Source organism: Megascapheus bottae, chromosome 16, assembly GCF_031878675.1.
Source record: "Megascapheus bottae isolate mThoBot1 chromosome 16, mThoBot2.hap1, whole genome shotgun sequence".
NCBI classification, from domain to species: domain Eukaryota; kingdom Metazoa; phylum Chordata; class Mammalia; order Rodentia; family Geomyidae; genus Megascapheus; species Megascapheus bottae.
This window is the reverse complement of record NC_143524.1, coordinates 12,491,260-12,507,930: the sequence shown is the minus strand read 5'-3', so window position 1 is coordinate 12,507,930 and position 16,671 is coordinate 12,491,260. Positions and strand designations below refer to the sequence as shown.

Here is a 16,671-nt window from a genome sequence, read left to right as displayed (position 1 = left end):
ATTTCATAGCCATTACAGGCAGTGGAAAACTTTTAAAAATGGTCATTTTTTTCTTTTGTTCTCTGTGGCTTGATATCTTATGTCCTAATCAGACAAGTTTTTTCTTATAAAATTAAAACAGCTTATAGTTGATATTCTATCAATCAGATACTTAAAATGGTAAGAAAAAGACCGTGTGTGTGTGTGTGTGTGTGTGTGTGTGTGTGTGTGTGTGTGCTTTGTTTTTAGAAAATTACAGAAACGGGTTTATAATGGCTTAATGTAGATCATATTATTCTTTGTCTATTTTCTTGTAGGTATTAGTAACAAATCATTTAAAATAGAAAAGATCTGTCAGTTTGTTTGAAGGGGAGCAGGGATACTGGGGCCATCCTAGTAGAGAGATGGAAAATCCAAAGGCAGATTTAAATGTTAACCTCAACAGTGGCACTGCAGCTAACATTTACTGAGTTCTCATTCGAGGAATTCACTGTACCTGTACCAGCAAGAAAAATAGATTAAGTTCTTAGCGACCTGTGCTCAGAAAGAAAAGGGAATAATAGGGTACTAGCTGAGGTAGCAGGAGCCTGCTTTGAGATGGCTTAGTGTTATCTTGGAATCCTCGCTTATGTGATGATTTTTGTCTCTTGCTAAGGATCATTTTTCTTGTCTATAAAAGTGAGAGGCTGGGGATATAGCTCAGTGGCAGAGTTCTTTTTTTTCATATATTTTTTATTGTAATTAATAGAAGGGTTACATTATATTCACCAGATAGAAGGTACATTACTTCACAAATAATTAGACATGGTAGCGTGCTTACCTAGCATAGTGCCAACACTGAAAAAAATGAAAAAAAAATTAAAGGTTGGGGGGTTACATTATCTTTCCCTGCCTCTCACTCTGGTTCTTACAGGGATCCACAGTGATAATGCATGTGAAAATGGCTGGTATAATTATGCAGTCATTCTACAAATCTGTGCCATCAGTACGATTAAAATAAAAGCACTGGGGTGGAAATGTGGCTTACTGCTTACCTAGCAAGCATAAAGCCCCTGGGTTTGATTTATCAATACCACATAAACAACAACAATAAATGCAAGAAACTTAAAAGAGGAAAAATTATTTTTTAAAAAGTGTAGGGCTTGTAATGTGAGTCAGTGATGCATGAAGCCCTGGGTTCAATTCCTCAGTACTTCATAAACAGTAAAACATTGAAGTGTCACTGTGGCTCAACTGGTAGAGTACTGACCTTCAGCAAAAGAAGCTCAGGCAAAGCCAGAAGTGGTGGCTCATGTCAGTAATCCTAGTTACTCGGGAAGGTGAGATCTGGGGATCTCGGTCCAAAGCCAGTCCAGGCACTAAAGTCCATGAGATTCTTATCTCCACTAGCTGAAGAGCTCGGGGACAGCACCTAGGCCCAGAGTTCAACACCCAGGACTGGCCAAAAAGAAAAGTGGAGCACAAGCCAGGTGCTGGTGGCTCATGCCTGTAATCCTAGCTACTCAGGATCTGAGGATCCTGAGGATCATGGTTTAAAGCCAATCCAGGCAGGAAAGTCTGTGACACTCTTTCTCCAATTAACTACCAGAAAACCAAAGTTTTTGTGGCTCAAAGTGGTAGAGCAATAGCCTTGAGCAAAAAGAGCTGAGGAATAGCACCCAGGCCCTCCTGAGTTCAAGCCGCAGGGCTGGCAAAAGAAAAAAGGAAAAAAGGTGAACTCAGGGGATGTTGTGCCTTTTGTTAGCAGGGTGCCATCTCACCTGAGTGCCTCCAGTGCAGGAAGGTGCTGCAACTCTGTATTTAGCCCCATCACGAGTATCAGAAGACTGGGCAGTAACATAACTTGATAAGGTGTGTAAGGGATTCTCAGCATAGTAGGTTTCAGCCCTCAGCAAAAGCTCGTGTTAATGTAGCTTTATCCACTGAGATGTGGTGAATATTCCCATGGTAAGTTTACAGACCTGACCAAATTTCCATGTGTCCTATATAATCCCTGGGGAAGAGTTTTGAGACTCTGATTAGAAATACTCAAATTTCTTTAAATCTTTATGTGATATAAACCAGTCCTGAGAATTCACTTTTGCTCATTGCAGACATTGTCATGAAATAGTGTGTCCGATGTACAATGTGGGACATACATAATGCCTAGAACCCATACATACACTGACCAAAGAGAAATAGGCTAAATACATTTCTCACTTAGTACTGGGCTTAGTCTTAGTAAAATGAAATAAAACATAACAACTAAAGAGTCTGGCTTTCTGCCCCAGTTTGAACTCACTAAAGATGCTCTAGAGAGTAATGAATTGGCAAAGGATAGTGTTAATAATGGCCCACTTTACCTCGCAGGTGTCGTCGGAAGATATTGTTTCTCATTCCTCTTCAGTAAACTAATTACTATTTCCCTCCATTTATAATATAAAACAACAGTGCTTCCCAAGAAGATAAATCTTAAGAGCCCAGCCTGCTCTTCTGGGCCTTGCTTGACCGGAACATAGCCTTTAGGAAGTTAACCATCTTCCTGTGACTCGCAGTACCAAGTGCTCCCTGGGGAGTGAAGCTGTCAGATGTCTAGCCCCACTCCCAGCTTCTCCCCTCCCCCTTTGCTGCATAGTAACACCCGACAAGTATTTGCTCAGCTGTGGCCTGGTAACAAAGCCTCCGTGCCCTAGGGATGTGAAGGGGTGGTGTGGTTATGCCCTAACTATCCATGTCCTTCCGAGCACCTCTTGGCAGAGTAGCCTGGTGGAGGGTGTCATTTAGAAAGTGCCTTCACAACCCCTGCCTAAAGGATCGTATAAACAATTGCAACTGAAAATTGGAGCATCTGCTCATGGATTGTGGTCTTCTCTGGCCACTGCAGTAATTTCTATTGAACTCATGCAACCAACAAGTTGTCAGGTCCTCTGGGTTTCCTGTGGCTTGGTAGCATTTCATTATCTTCAGCCCTGTCCAGCAGCAGCTCACACAAGTGAGTTCAGCCTGAACCTACTGCATCCCCCAACACCTTGATTCTGGGAAGGCCTTCTCTGAGTAAGGGGCAAGAATATGTCTCCAAGACCTCCATCTGGGACTCCTCCACAACTAGTGGAGGAGTGATTCCATTCTAAGCCCGGCAAGCCATTGTTTCCCAGGAATAACAGAGACGCCTCTGAGTCTACAGCCACACATTATCTCAGTTCTTGTGAGCATGTGTTATGGATACACGTGGTAGTCTGCAAGGAGGATATAGAAATGATCAACCTGCCTCCACAGAGCTTCAGAAGCAAGAATTTACACAGCAAGAAAGCAATCAGATATATGAAAGTCCTCTCCTTTTCCTACATATGAGTTAACTTTTAACTACATTGGGCATCAATCATTTCTGACCAAATTGATTTTCTTGACTGAAATAACCTCATGAAGGTAGGTTCCTGAGGCTCACACCTGTAATCCTAGCCATTCAGGAGGTTGAGATCTGATGATCCCAGTTTGAAGACAACCCAGGCAGGAAAGTTTGTGACACACTTGTTTCCATTTAATCACCAAAAAAAAAAAAAAAAAAAAGCTTGAACTGTGGGCCTGCACGCTGTCTCTGAGCTCTTCAGCTCAAGGCTAGCACTCTACTCCTTGAAATATAGCACCACTTCCAGTTTTCTGATGGTTAAGAGTGCCCAGGCTGGCTTTGAACTCTGATCCTCAGATTTCAGCCTCCTGAGTAGCTAGGACTACAGTGGTGAGTGCCGGGCTGGTGGAGCACTAGCTTTGATCAGTAAAGCTCAAGGACAGCACCCAGGACCTGAGTTCAGGCCCTGGGACTCCTATGTGTGCATGCACTCCCATATGTACGCACACACACGCACACACACACAAAACAATAACTTCACCTATGACTGTAGTATAAGAATGGAAATAACCAGCAAGAGAATATTTTTTAGTCTCAATGCTGCTTATCTCCTCCTCCTCCTCCTCCTTCTTCCTTCTTCCTTCTTTCTTCCTTCTTTCTTCTTTCTTCTTTCTACGTCTTCTTTTTGCCAGTCCTGGGGCTTGAGCTCAGGGCCTGGGCATTGTCCTTAGACACATTTTGCTCTGCCATTTGAGTCACAGTGCTACTTCCAGCTTTTTCTGTGTATGTGGTACCCAGGGTTTCATACATGCTAGGTAAGCATTCTACCACTATATGCTTCCAGCCCCTGCAAATTATTTCTTTGTTTTTGTTTTACCAGTCCATGGGCTTGAACTCTGGGCCTGGATGCTGCCGCTGAGTTCTTTGCTCAAGGCTAGCACTATACCACTTTGAGCCACAGCACCACTTCCTATGCTGCTTATCTTGAAAACAATTGTATTTTTGATAGAGTTGTAGCAGTGGTAAAACATGTTTTTGTGAAATAAATCCTAGGTTTCCTTTAGTTTTCATAGTAAAATTGATGATAAAATTCTATGAAAATAAAATTTCAAACCAGTGAATCTGAATATTTGGTGAGATGGTTCTTGGAGCCAATGAACCAATTGTATACAAGTGATGACTTATTGGATTTGCTGAGAAGTGTGGTTCCTACAAATAGGTCAGAGTCATCATTTCTTTCTTTTTCTCTTCCATTTTTGTGCCAGCACTAGGGCTTGAACTCAGACCCTGGGCACTATTCCAGAGCTTCTTTGTTCAAGGCTGGCATTCTGCCCTTTAAGCCACAGTTCCACTTCTTGCTTTTTAGTGGTTAATTGGAGATCTGAGTCTCACAGACTTTGCTGCTTGAACTAGCTTTGAACCTTGATCTTCAGATCTCAGCCTCTTCAGTAGCTAGGATTATAAGCAAGCCACCAATACAAGGCACTAACTTCCATTTCTATGTTTACAGTGACCAGAACTTCATTCCCACAAACTTTAACTTAGAATCAGATGAGATGATTTATTCCTTCCTTCAACAAATATTTACCTCTGTGTGTGTGTGTGTGTGTGTGTGTGTGTGGCATTATACTGAAAGTTTTAATTCAAAATTTCTTAATTTCAAAACCTTAATCACATTTTATGATGGAGAAGCCAAGGTTCAGAGAAGTGGTAAAACTTTCCCAAGTCATGCTGGTAGGCAAATAGTAGAACCAGGTTTCAGAGCTAGGTTATCTGATTGTAAAATCTGAGCTCTGCACTAATACAACTACTCTGCTAGGTTACCCTGCCTTGTTCCATGTGGCTTGCCTAAAGAGTGTCTGTAGTGTTAATAATCTTATCATCAGAACGCAAGTCCACTGCACACCAGCTGGATTCCATCTGCTAGAGTGTACCAACTCCTAGGACCTTTGCAGCCCAGCACTCTTATCAACAGCTATTTGCTCAAGCAAGTAACCTCTCAGAGCCTAACTTCCTTTATTTCTGAAATAGTAATAGAAATTAATGCCAGAACATGTATGACTGGCCAGATACTGGTGTAAGTACTTCACTTTTAATTCACAGCAATCCTATGACATCTGCACAGTCATTTTATACATGGGGAAACCAGGGCATAGACTTACTTGGGCAAGCAATTTGAAGTCAGTAGTAAATCTACAATTTGGACTAAGGCCCTCTAATGTCTGTGCCACAGTGCTAGAGATGATAGGATCAAGGGATAAAAATCTCTCTGGTCTTGAGCCAGGTATGTGGATGGTAAGACTATTGCAAGACTTAGAAGAAGAGAGTTTAACAGTTTTGACCACCCACACAAAGAGAAGCACCAATTTGTGGAGAGGGTTGATTTTGATCTTCTACCAAAGCCGTCTTATGTCTTTGTCTTTGAACTTTCAGGACCTGCTAGCTGAGCGCTCCTAATTATGGGGGGATTCCATTGGAGAAGGCATCTGTTCACACATACCCCTTCCCTTCCCTGCACCTGCAGGATGCCAAGCGGCTGGCAGGTGGGCGGGGATGGGAGCTGCAGCGCAGCCAACAGCACAGGTGTACTAGTGCCGTACGTGTCCTGCCTCCCCAGCCCAGCCTCCGGCCTAGCTAGTTATGTATGGCAGGGCTGCTCAACCAGAGCCTCAGTCTTTTCCTCTTGACGGTAATTAGAACCTTTCAGCCTCAATTTCTTGCATGAAAAATCCCAATTCACTTGGATTGTCTCCTTGATCCAGTTCACCTGGAGCTATTTAGTTGCTGCAGTCATTTTGGAGGGGAAAACAAGCTCCTAAGCCTTCCCACATTAGTCTTGATAAGATCAAGGTGCTAAATCCTAGCAGGGTAAGTGCACCAGCTACACTGCCCATGTTTGAATTCCAGTTCTACTTATAATCTGGCTCTATGCCTGTGATATGGGGAGAAAAATAGTGAAACAGGAGGAGGTAAACAGAAACGTAAGAACAGAGTGTTGTCCATGGTAGATGTAATAACTTTGCAGGCTTTGCTGCCAAATTGTTTTTGTTTTTGTTTTAAAAAAAAATGCTTAACCAACTGGACTACCTGCGCGTGGTTATGACTACCGGGGTGTGGTTACTGTGGACATGATCAGGTGACATCATATGGTGATGACCATCTCTGTTAGTTATGATCACCTGCATGTGGTGTTTACCTTTAAAAGCTCAGCCCCACTTAAGTTCAGGGCCGCTCTCTATCAGCCCAAAGGTGGAGAATTGCCACTGCACTGCTGTTGAAATGACTCCTAGCTCAGTTCATTGAGTACTGGTGACTATTGCTGGGGGGTTCAGGTCCCCCCCAAGTGGCTGGTATATTACAGTAGATGCTCAAAAACACCAGCAGGAGTTGGGTGCTGGTGACTCATGCGAGAAATCCTAGCTACTCAGGAGGCTGAAATCTGAGAATCAAAGCCAACTTGGACAGGAAAGTCTGTGAGACTTATCTCTAATAAATTATCAAAAAGCTGGACATGGAGCTGTGACTCAAATGGCAGACCTCTAACCTTGAGCATAAAAGCTCAGAGATAGTGCCCAGACCCTGAGTTAAAGACCCAGGAAGGACACACACACAGAAAAGAAAACAAGACAAAATAAAACACCAGCAAGTGGCATTTTTCTTCAAGTCCCTCTTGCCCTCAATCCCTGCTTCTTTCCAGCTAGGGATCTTGCTCTGAAAGGCACATGCTCTTCCTGCCTCCAGGCCATCCTGTGTGGGGTCACTGGGTTATTGCATCCTGGAAGCTTTTGGGTCCTTATCTGTGAAATGGGACTGGGAATAATAGAGTCTGTTTCTTATGGGCTTTGTGAAAGTTAAGTGCACTAATTCTGTCACTGGATTCAAAGACTTCACTCTCATTACTGTTATTCCTGCAGCACAAAAGCCTGCAGGAAGGGCCTTTGAAATCTTGGAGAGAGCACTAAGAGCCAAAGAGCTCAACATACAGAGCAGTATTTGGAGTTGAGGAGAGCCTGAGTATAAGACTAGGGCACTGATACAAGGCTTATTCATCACTGCAGTCTTAGGTCTGCAACACTGGAGGCTGTGAAGATGTTAAATGAATGGCTATAGCACCAGAGTGCTTCTCTTCTCTGTACTCCTAGGACTTAAAAGCAAAGCAACTCATTGTTTGGTGCAACTAAATTCTAGAGAAAGCATCTCCTTTATACTTCAACCCTGAAAAGCAAATGGTTAGTCTTCCCATTGTACTGCAGAGAGGAGAACAAGTTGCCTCAGGTTATGTACCTGGTAAATAAGTGCAGAACCAAGACATGAAGCCTAGCCTGAGAGGTAGAAGAGGCCATTATCACCTGCTTCTTAGGGTTCTACTTTCTTTCTTGTCAGTCTCCCCACTGGCCATTCCCCCTGTCCTTACAGGCAGGCTGGCACAGGAGCAGCTCTTCCTGGTAATCCTCTGGCCTTGGTTCTATTTAGCTCACTACTTCAGTAGAATTGGAACTGCTCTCTCTCTCTCTCTCTCTCTCTCTCTCTCTCTCTCTCTCTCTCTCTCTCTCTCTCTCTCTCTCTCACACACACACACACACACACACACACACACACACACACACACACACACTTAAAAGAGAGCATTTCATGAATCTCTTTGCATGACCTTCCTTCTTTCCTTAACCTTTGGAATAGTCAAGTCTCAGAAGTTGTGGGAAAGATGGATGCTGTTTTAGTATTTTTAGCCTTTGCAGCCTGTTGCATTAAAGAGGTACAATGTGGATTTTTGTTACTCTTCTGCCCTAGAAAGAATTGAGTTAAATAACATCAAGAACCTAAAGATGGGGGGGGATGTAGCACGCATGTGCACACACATACTCAAGTACACATGCATGTTTCTCTCTGTCTCTCTTTCTCTCTATGTTTTTTGCTCTCTCACCTTCCTACTTAATTTATTTTGCTCTATTTGTCATCCTAAGGATGTTTGGAGGATAAATGTGAATTCCTATGGCATGTGTCTTTCACATAGATTTCTAGAAATTTAGCCTAGAAAAGCACTGATAATTCAGACAACCTCTGTTTACACCCTGGAAAGCACTCCACATTCCATACGGTTTGAAAGTAAGAATGAAGTAGACACTCATCATATTCAATGGCTTTTCTTCCTCCACCTCTCTTCTTCCTCACCCTAAACCTATGAGAACTGAACAGCTATTACTCCCTCCCTTGAAGAAGAAGCCTCCTGCTAGGCTGTGCCTGAGATCAGGAGAGTAAGAGGGAGGACAGCGGACACCCAACAGTGGCCAAGTCCAAGGCCACAGAAGCCAACTTGATCTTTTGACCTACACTGATGCTGAGTCTGTTCCTTTGGTGTCCCTGACTTTGGCAGTGTGGTTAGTTTAACTCTCTGCCCCCTCCTTGAATTGAGCTTTGATGAAAAAGTAGTCAGAACCAAAGCCTGTCCCTGGAGCTTTGGGGTTTCTGTCTTGGAAAAGCATCAACCAAACCAACCAGGGCAGGAGATCTGGATTCCTGTGGCTTGGGCTAACTTAGATCCAAAGAAACTCAAGTGCCTGTGATCATCATCGTCATTCCCCAGATGTAGCCATGTCCTCTGGGCTCCCTTCTCTCACTCATCCCCCTCCCTCTAAGGATGGCTTCAGAATGGATTGCTCTTGCTTGGCCATTAGCATATCTATATAGTTGAAATACTTTAGTGCCAGGGAATACTTGCAAATTTCTGTGGCCTGGCTGATTCAAAACCTTTTGCCATTAGAGCAGGCAGTAACAAAACAACTTTTAAACATCTGGGTGTTTCTTCTCCAGAATCTCTCAAGGGAGAGATTCTGTAAACCTCTCTGTGATTTGCCTCTGGCAGATCTGAACCACAGAGCCTCCTGGCTTCTCTCTCCCACAGCACTGATTCTGAATCTTTTGGTTGCCTCCATTGTATATCTTGGATCTTTATCTTGGCTTCCTATAATGGGATGACCAGAGTTGTGTGCAAGTATACAAAAGAAACCAGCCTACTACAATCCTGAATAACACAGTAATAGGCCTGTGGGTTTCTGTACTATTTCTTCTTCATACTTGCATATATTCTGTGGATGGCATTTGAGCATGCCAGAGAATTGCAAAAGACTTAATTAGTTTTGACGTGACTCATTTGTCCAGATTTTTTTTTTTTTTTTTTTTGTGGTACTGGTGTTTGAACTCAAGGCCTCCTGCTTGTTAGGCATTCTTTTTTTTTTTTTTTTTTGGCCAGTCCTGGGCTTAAGCTCAGAGCCTAAGCACTGTCCTTGGATTTTTCTCAAGGCTAGAGCTCTACCACTTGAGCCTCAGCACCACTTCTGGCTTTTTCTAAGTATGTGGTACCAAGGAATTGAACCCGGGTCTTCGTGCATGCTAGGCAAGCACTCTACCACTAGGCCAAACTCCCGGCCCCTTGTTAGGCATTCTTACAGCCCTTTTTCTGTTGGCTATCTTCAAGATAGGGGCTCACTTTATGCCAGGCAGGCCTATCTGTGTTGTCCTATGTCTGTGGGATAACAGGCCCATTATCAGTTGAATGTTTGTATCTGCATTGACTTTGAACCACCATCTGTGGTCAAAATCTGTGCCTTCCAAGTAGCTGAGGTTATAGTCTTGAGCCACCAGGACCCAATCCTTGTCCAGATTTTTGTATTCAAAAAAAAACTAAGACTAGCTGAGCACACTCCTATAATCCTAGCTACTCAGGAGGCTGAGATTTCAGGATTGCAGTTAAAAGTCTGCCTGGGCATGAAAGTCTATGAGACTCTTATCTCCAATTAACCACCAGAAAACCCAAAGTGGCACTGTGGCTCAAGTGGTGGAGTGCTAGCCTTGAGGTGAAGAGCTCAGGGACAGTGCCCAAGCCCAGAGTTCAAGCCCCACAACCAACAAAAGAAAACTAAGACTGATGAAATTGTCTCTCGTTTCCTCCCTTCACCTGACCATTTCTTTTTTTTTTTTATTGTAATTAGTAAAAGGGTTACATGATATTTGCCAGATAGAAGGTACATTAATTCACATACATTGATACCCTTTCACATGTCTTGGTACCCGTTTCCCTCCCCCCCCACACCCCCCCACCCGTCTTGGTTTTTCCCCCTTCCCTATCAAATTTCAAATATCCAAATACAAATAAATTCAATATATCAGATAACAAAGTGAGATACTATACCAATATGAGATAACCAAGGGACAGCAAAGGAGATGAGAGACAACATAGTACATTAAGGACAACAATCATTCATTATATGGCTTTTGTTTCAGGGAATGGTTTCCCTCATTCGTCATAATCAGTAGAAACCTTGGGCTCTACTAGCAGAGATTTGCAATAGAGCAAAATCTTGATACATAAGGACATACAATGTGAAGCTAATTGAAAGGACCTCCAGGATACTGAAACAAAAGTCACCTGACCATTTCTTAAACCAGTAAAATCCTTTTGGCCAAAACACTGTAAAATCCTAAAATCTCACTCCCTTAACAGTGACCTGTGAAGCAGCTCTACTGAGACTGGTTCTGAGAGCCATGACATGACCAAAGAGGGAAGTGACCTGCAATACAGAGACCTAATCTGCTCCTTTCCCTTTCATTCCAGACTTGCTGACCATGAGAGAATATCACTGTCTTCTACAGTTACTGTGCCCAGATTTCCCGCTGGAGCTTACTCAGAAAGCAGCTAGGTACGTCACCATAACTGTGGAAGCCAACCCTGGAGACCAGGCATTCTCAGAGAAATCTGAACTGTATGCAAGGAGAGAAAAACATTAAGGGAAGAATTGATATTCAGTGGGGTCTATTTTGGGTTTTTTTTGTGCTTTGTTTTTTGTTTTTGAGACAGGCTGATCTTGAATCCTTGCCTCGCCTTCCTGAATGCCAGGATAACAGAGGTATACTACCACACTGTACCAGCCAAGTGGATTTAGCTTCACATTTCCATGTTAGTTCTCCTTTGGACACAGATCATTTTGTGAAAGACTCAACTCTAGTGTTTGGGGTGGAGGGAATTCAACAGAATTCTTAAAGACCAGACATTAAATTAAGAAAAGGAGCCATGCATGAGAATGTGTAAGCTCCAGAAGAACAGGCAGGATCCATACCAGACTTGTGGGAAGCTGTGAATTCCTATCACTTAGCAAGTACTGAGATACATGTTAGATACTCCTTTGAATAATTGCTGATTAGGTGAATGGGTAAAAAATATGTGAGTGAATATTCCTTGTCTGGACCAGACCATTCCAAACATCTGATACATGTAAGCACTGCAAAATTTAAGTATGTACGGGTATACTTGGTACCGTTTTGGAGATAAAAAGGTTTCTAGAGTGCTAGCCCTCTATTTGTGGCAAGAAGCTCAATGACTATTTGATAGAAAATTAACCTTTCGGGCTTGGAGTTTGACCTAGTTGTAGAGTGCTTGCCTAGCATACACAAAGACCCGAGTTCAATTCCTCAGTGCCACATACATAGAAAAAAGCTGGAAGTGGTGCTGTGGCTCAAGTGGTAGAGCTCTAGCCTTGAGAATGCCCAAGGACAGTGCGCAAGCCCTGAGTTCAAAGCCTAGGATTGGCAAAACAAACAAACAAACAAAAAACCTTTCATTGTGAGGAAGAGGAAGGGTGGAAGCCAGCCTGTCAATCATAGGGTGAGGGCATTATGGGAATGCAAATATGAACAACAAGAAGACCTGGGAAATCCTCACAGCAAAAGTTAGAGAGGAATTCAGCATTAAGGAAGTTTGTTTTTCTTCCTGGGCCCTGAGCATCAGGCTTCTCTGTCCCTTTCTCCTCAATGCCCCTACTTCAGTATTCAGTGTGTGTGTGTGTGTGTGTTTAGCAATGATAGATAACCCAGAAAATGTTCAGATGAGCTATTCTTAATTTTTTCCTGAAGATCAGGGTTCCAAATTTTACTCTCCACGTGCCCAGACAACTAAATGGAATCACAAAGAGGGATGGTTAAAGCTTCAAGACTGTCTTGCTGGAAGAGGAATTGCCCACACCCATCTCACTGCCAGGCTTACTTATTCAGGGCCCTGAGGTCTGGGGACAGGCTGTAGAAGGCTCCAGTCTCTGATGATGTGTGTGTAAAAGAATGTAATCCACAGGCAGCTGTAAAGCAGAGGCTTTGCTGGGCATGGCATTTCCACACGCGCCTGCCTTATGGGCCACAAGCATCAGGGCCAGACCCTAGGACAGCAGGCTGGAGGAGGAAACAGGAAAGGAAAGCACAGACAGACTGTAACAGCAGCCCAGAGAACTTCTCCACCTCATCATTTCTGCCTCACAGGAGTAGTTAGGTCATTACAGCCCTGAATGGTCATCACACCCTTTCAGCCCACCATTCTCAAAGCTGGAAAGCTTTCCTAATGGCTACCAGCATGCATTTGGTAGGGCTGCAGGAGGAACTCAGCAGTAGAACCTCCCATGTCTGAGGCCCCAGATTCCAAACTCAGTACCAGGATAAACAAAAACAAAACTGAAATGTCATTGAAATACAGAGTCCATAGTTCAAATTCTGGTCCACAGTTTATTAATGTGTCCTCTTAGGAAAGTTATTTATCTGATCCTCACTATCCTCATTTATAAGATAGAGAGGATAATAATGGATGTAACAATTGAATACTTTAGAAATCACATACTAAAATAGGGCCTGGCACAGAGGAAACTGGCAGTGTGCATTAGAATTGGTGTTAACATTTATCTACAGAAGCACAGACACTTTAGTGTTAGAAAGACCTAGACATTTTATTTCTTAACTTCTGTGAACCCTGTTTCCATATCTGAAATGGGAGCATGGCCTAGTGGTAGAGTGCCTGCCTAACATGCACGCCCAAAGCCCTGAATTCCTTTCCTTGGTACCACATACAGAGAAAAGGACATACGTGGCACTGTGGCTCAAATGGTAGAGCGCTAGCCTTGAGAAAGCCCAAGGACAGTGCCCAGGCCCTGAGTTCAAGCCCCAGGACTGACAAAATAATAACAACAATAACCACAGGTTCCTTATGAAAGTTCAACAACAAAAATACGTGCATCGCTTAGCACATTCCACACACAATTTGCTGGGACGTTTGCTTTTTTGTCCGTTTTTGCCAGTTTTGGTGCTTGAGCTCAGAGCCTAGGTGCTGCCCCTGAGGTTTTTTGTGCTCAAGGCTCAGGCACATGAGCAGATAAATGGTGGTTGACTGGAGAGAAGAGTCTCATGGACGTTGCTGCCTAGACTGGCTTCAAGCATGATCCTCAGATCTCGGCCACTTGAGTAGCTAGGATTTCAAGCATGAGCCTCCGGCACCCGGTTGCTATTCTAATAACGTTAGTGTTATCATTACCAGATTCTAAAAAAAATAAATAGGAAGTTCCTGAGTTTCCAAAGGCAGTATTTTTTGGCTTTTATTCATTTCACAAACTCAGGAAATAATTTATAACAAAAACATTGGGTAAAGACAAGATGGCTTGTGGTTGGCCTGCAGGCTCTGGCCTTCTCACAGCTGGACCAAGGAAACCATCACACCTGTAAGCCATTCAAAGCCCCAGCGACACCGGCCTGGGACCGTCTGCTCCCTGAGTGGAGAGTTTGAGCCGTGGTTCAACAGCCGAATCAGAATCACCTGCATGGCTTGTCAGCCCCCCGCCCCCAAAGTTCAAGAGGTCTGGAGTGAGGCTCAAGAATTCTGTTTCCAAAAATTGAACAGATGATGCTGATGGTCTGGGAACCAGGCCTGCCAGTCTCATTCTGGCATTTTTAAATTGGTTGGATTAAATTGGTTGCATTCCCTTCTCCGTTTGTCATCTGAAACACTGTTTAACTTCTTCAGCAAAAGCAGCACCCCCACTGGGTGATATATATCCAACAGGAAGAGCTCTGTTGTCTCAATTGTGTTATGAATATATAAATAGTGTCTTGAAAGCACTAGAGAACCTAGTTTTAGACATAGCCACTCACTTCCATTCAAGAGAGTCATTTTTCAGCTGGTCCCTATGTCACAAAGCCTCACCATAACCTGGCAGTGAAGGTGCACATACTAGAGCCACACAGCTCTGGATTCATATCCCAGTGCTTTCACCAGCCTATGTCCATGATCAAGGCATTTCACTTCCTAAGCCCGTTGCCTCGCGTGTAAATTGGAAATAATGGTAGCACTCACCTAATACAGTTGTTTCAATGGTTTATCTCCTCGATTGTTGATTTAAAGTATATAATTTAGTGAGTGAGGGGTGATGTGTTATTCCTGTATTTACTCTTCACTTGTTTGCTGAGTATCTGTCAGACCTCATCCTGTGTGCTTTATGCTGTTGGGGTGTCTTCTCCCATAATATCCCCCTGCGCAAGGCCTCCCCGCAGTTGATCTATTTCATTTCCATTCTTCCACTCACCAAATATTTACTGAGTGCCTGTTCCACATCATTATGGAGGAGGCTCTGACATTGACCAGAAAAGATGTTGTCTCAGCCTTGGAGAAATTTACAAACAGAACAGCAGATAGTAAATAAATGAGTGCAAAGGGTTATAGTGAGAGGAGAGACAGCCTAACCTAAGGGTCATGGAAGACTCTTCCATGAGGATGAAATATTGCAGAAGGTTAGTAGGAAATGGACTAATGGACTTTCCTGTGAGAAGACTTACTATAAGGCCATAGTTATTAAGATAACATGGTACTTGACTGAGACTAGAGCACTGGATGATATTAGACAGGCTAGTGTCAGCCCACATGTGTTAAATTGTGAATATAAAATGGTAGTATTAGATTAGCTGGGAAGTAAGTGGTGAGGTACCACACAAGAGAAAGAACATTAGAGTCTAGCTGTGGCTGTGGCAGAGTAACAGAACACTTGCCTAGTGTGTAAGGCCACTGGGGTGGATTTCCAGCGCCTCAAAAAAAAAAATCCTTTCTTCATCCCATATTCAGAAGTCAAGGCTAGATGCATGGCCTAGTGGTAGAGTGCTTGCCTAGCATGCATAAAGTCCTGGGTTTGATTACTTGGTACCACATACATAGAAAAAGTGGAAAATGGCACTATGGCTCAAGTGATAGAGTGCCAGCCTTGAGCAAAAGTGCTCAAGAACAGTGCTCAGGCCCTGAGTTCAATCCCCAGGACTGGCAAAAACAAAAACAAAAAACAAAAAATGCAAAAACCCAACAACAACAACAGAGCTTCTCAACTCCATATTCAGAAGTCTACTTCACACAATGACACAGCCAACTATCAAATTCAAAACTATAATATCCTTTGGCCGGGAGTTTAGCCTAGTGGTAGAGTACTTACCTAGCAAAAGAATTTTTAAGATAATGGGTCACATGTGATAGGGTACACCTCCACATTCCAAGTAACACCAGAGGCAGGAGGACTGTGGTACGGTGGAAAGCAGCTGGGCTTTCCCCAGGGTGATGTTTAAAACCTGGGAGATGGGCCAGGAGCATAGCCTAGTGGTAGAGTGCTCTCCTAGCATGCATAAAGATCTAGGTTCAATTCCTCATAGAAAAAAGCTGGAAATTGTTCTGTGGCTCAAGTGGTAGAGCTCTAGCCTTAAGAAAAGCCCAAGGACAGTGCTCAGGCCCCGAGTTCAAGTTCCAGAACTGGCAAAAACAGAAAACACAAAGAAACTTCCGGCAGGACAGAAGTCCTAGACAAGAGGAGTAGGAGGGGGAGGATCAGCCAGGATGTTTAGGTCTTTGTCCTCCCAAGGCCTATGGAGCAGTTCACCCAACCTGGCAGGCTTCCTGAGCGTCTCCAAGAGGATGAGGCCTTCATGTAGCAGCCTCCAGCATGGGGCTGTTCTAGAACTTGGAGCTAGAAAAAAAAATAGCCAATGCCAAGAGCTGGAGCAGGAGCAGGGCAGCGGCCCCAGCACAAAGGCTTATCATCAAAGGTTTATTACCAAACTCCTGAGCCCACTTACCTTTCTGACCATCTGCAGCTACAGGTGGTCTAGAACCTGTGGTTAGAGTCAGAAGGGCTTGAACTTGAATTAGAACTCTTTTGCTCCTAGCTTGTAAACTTGGTTGGGTTTCTTTGCTCCCCTGAACTTCTGTGTTCTAGTAAACAGACTCCCTGAATTATTAAAATTAGAGATTTTCCCTATAGTAAGCTTAGTGCTAACCACTAGTGTGTGTGTGTGTGTGAATGTGTGAATGTGTATTTTTTTTTTTCTCAGTCATGGGGCTTGGACCCAGGGCCTGGGCGCTGTCCCTCAACTGTTTGTGTTCAAGGCTAGAGCTCTACATTTTGAGCCACACTGAGTGCTACTTCTGGTTTTCTGATGGTTAATTAGAGATAAGTGTATCTCAGACTTTCCTGCCCAGGCTGGGTTTGAGCAATTACCCTCAGATCTCAGCCTCCTGAGTAGCTAGGATT

The 16,671-nt window shown here is 43.5% G+C and overlaps 1 protein-coding gene across 2 annotated transcripts in view; it reads left to right on the top strand.

Moving 5' to 3' along the window:
• Cstpp1 (centriolar satellite-associated tubulin polyglutamylase complex regulator 1) overlaps positions 1–16,671 on the top strand; it is a 152,484-nt gene that overhangs the window by 120,279 nt on the left and 15,534 nt on the right. For both annotated transcript variants that reach the window (XM_090347797.1, XM_090347796.1), the window contains exon 4: positions 10,917–11,001. In XM_090347797.1, coding sequence (XP_090203923.1) covers positions 10,917–11,001 — 85 coding nt within the window. The remainder of the gene's footprint in view (positions 1–10,916; positions 11,002–16,671) is intronic.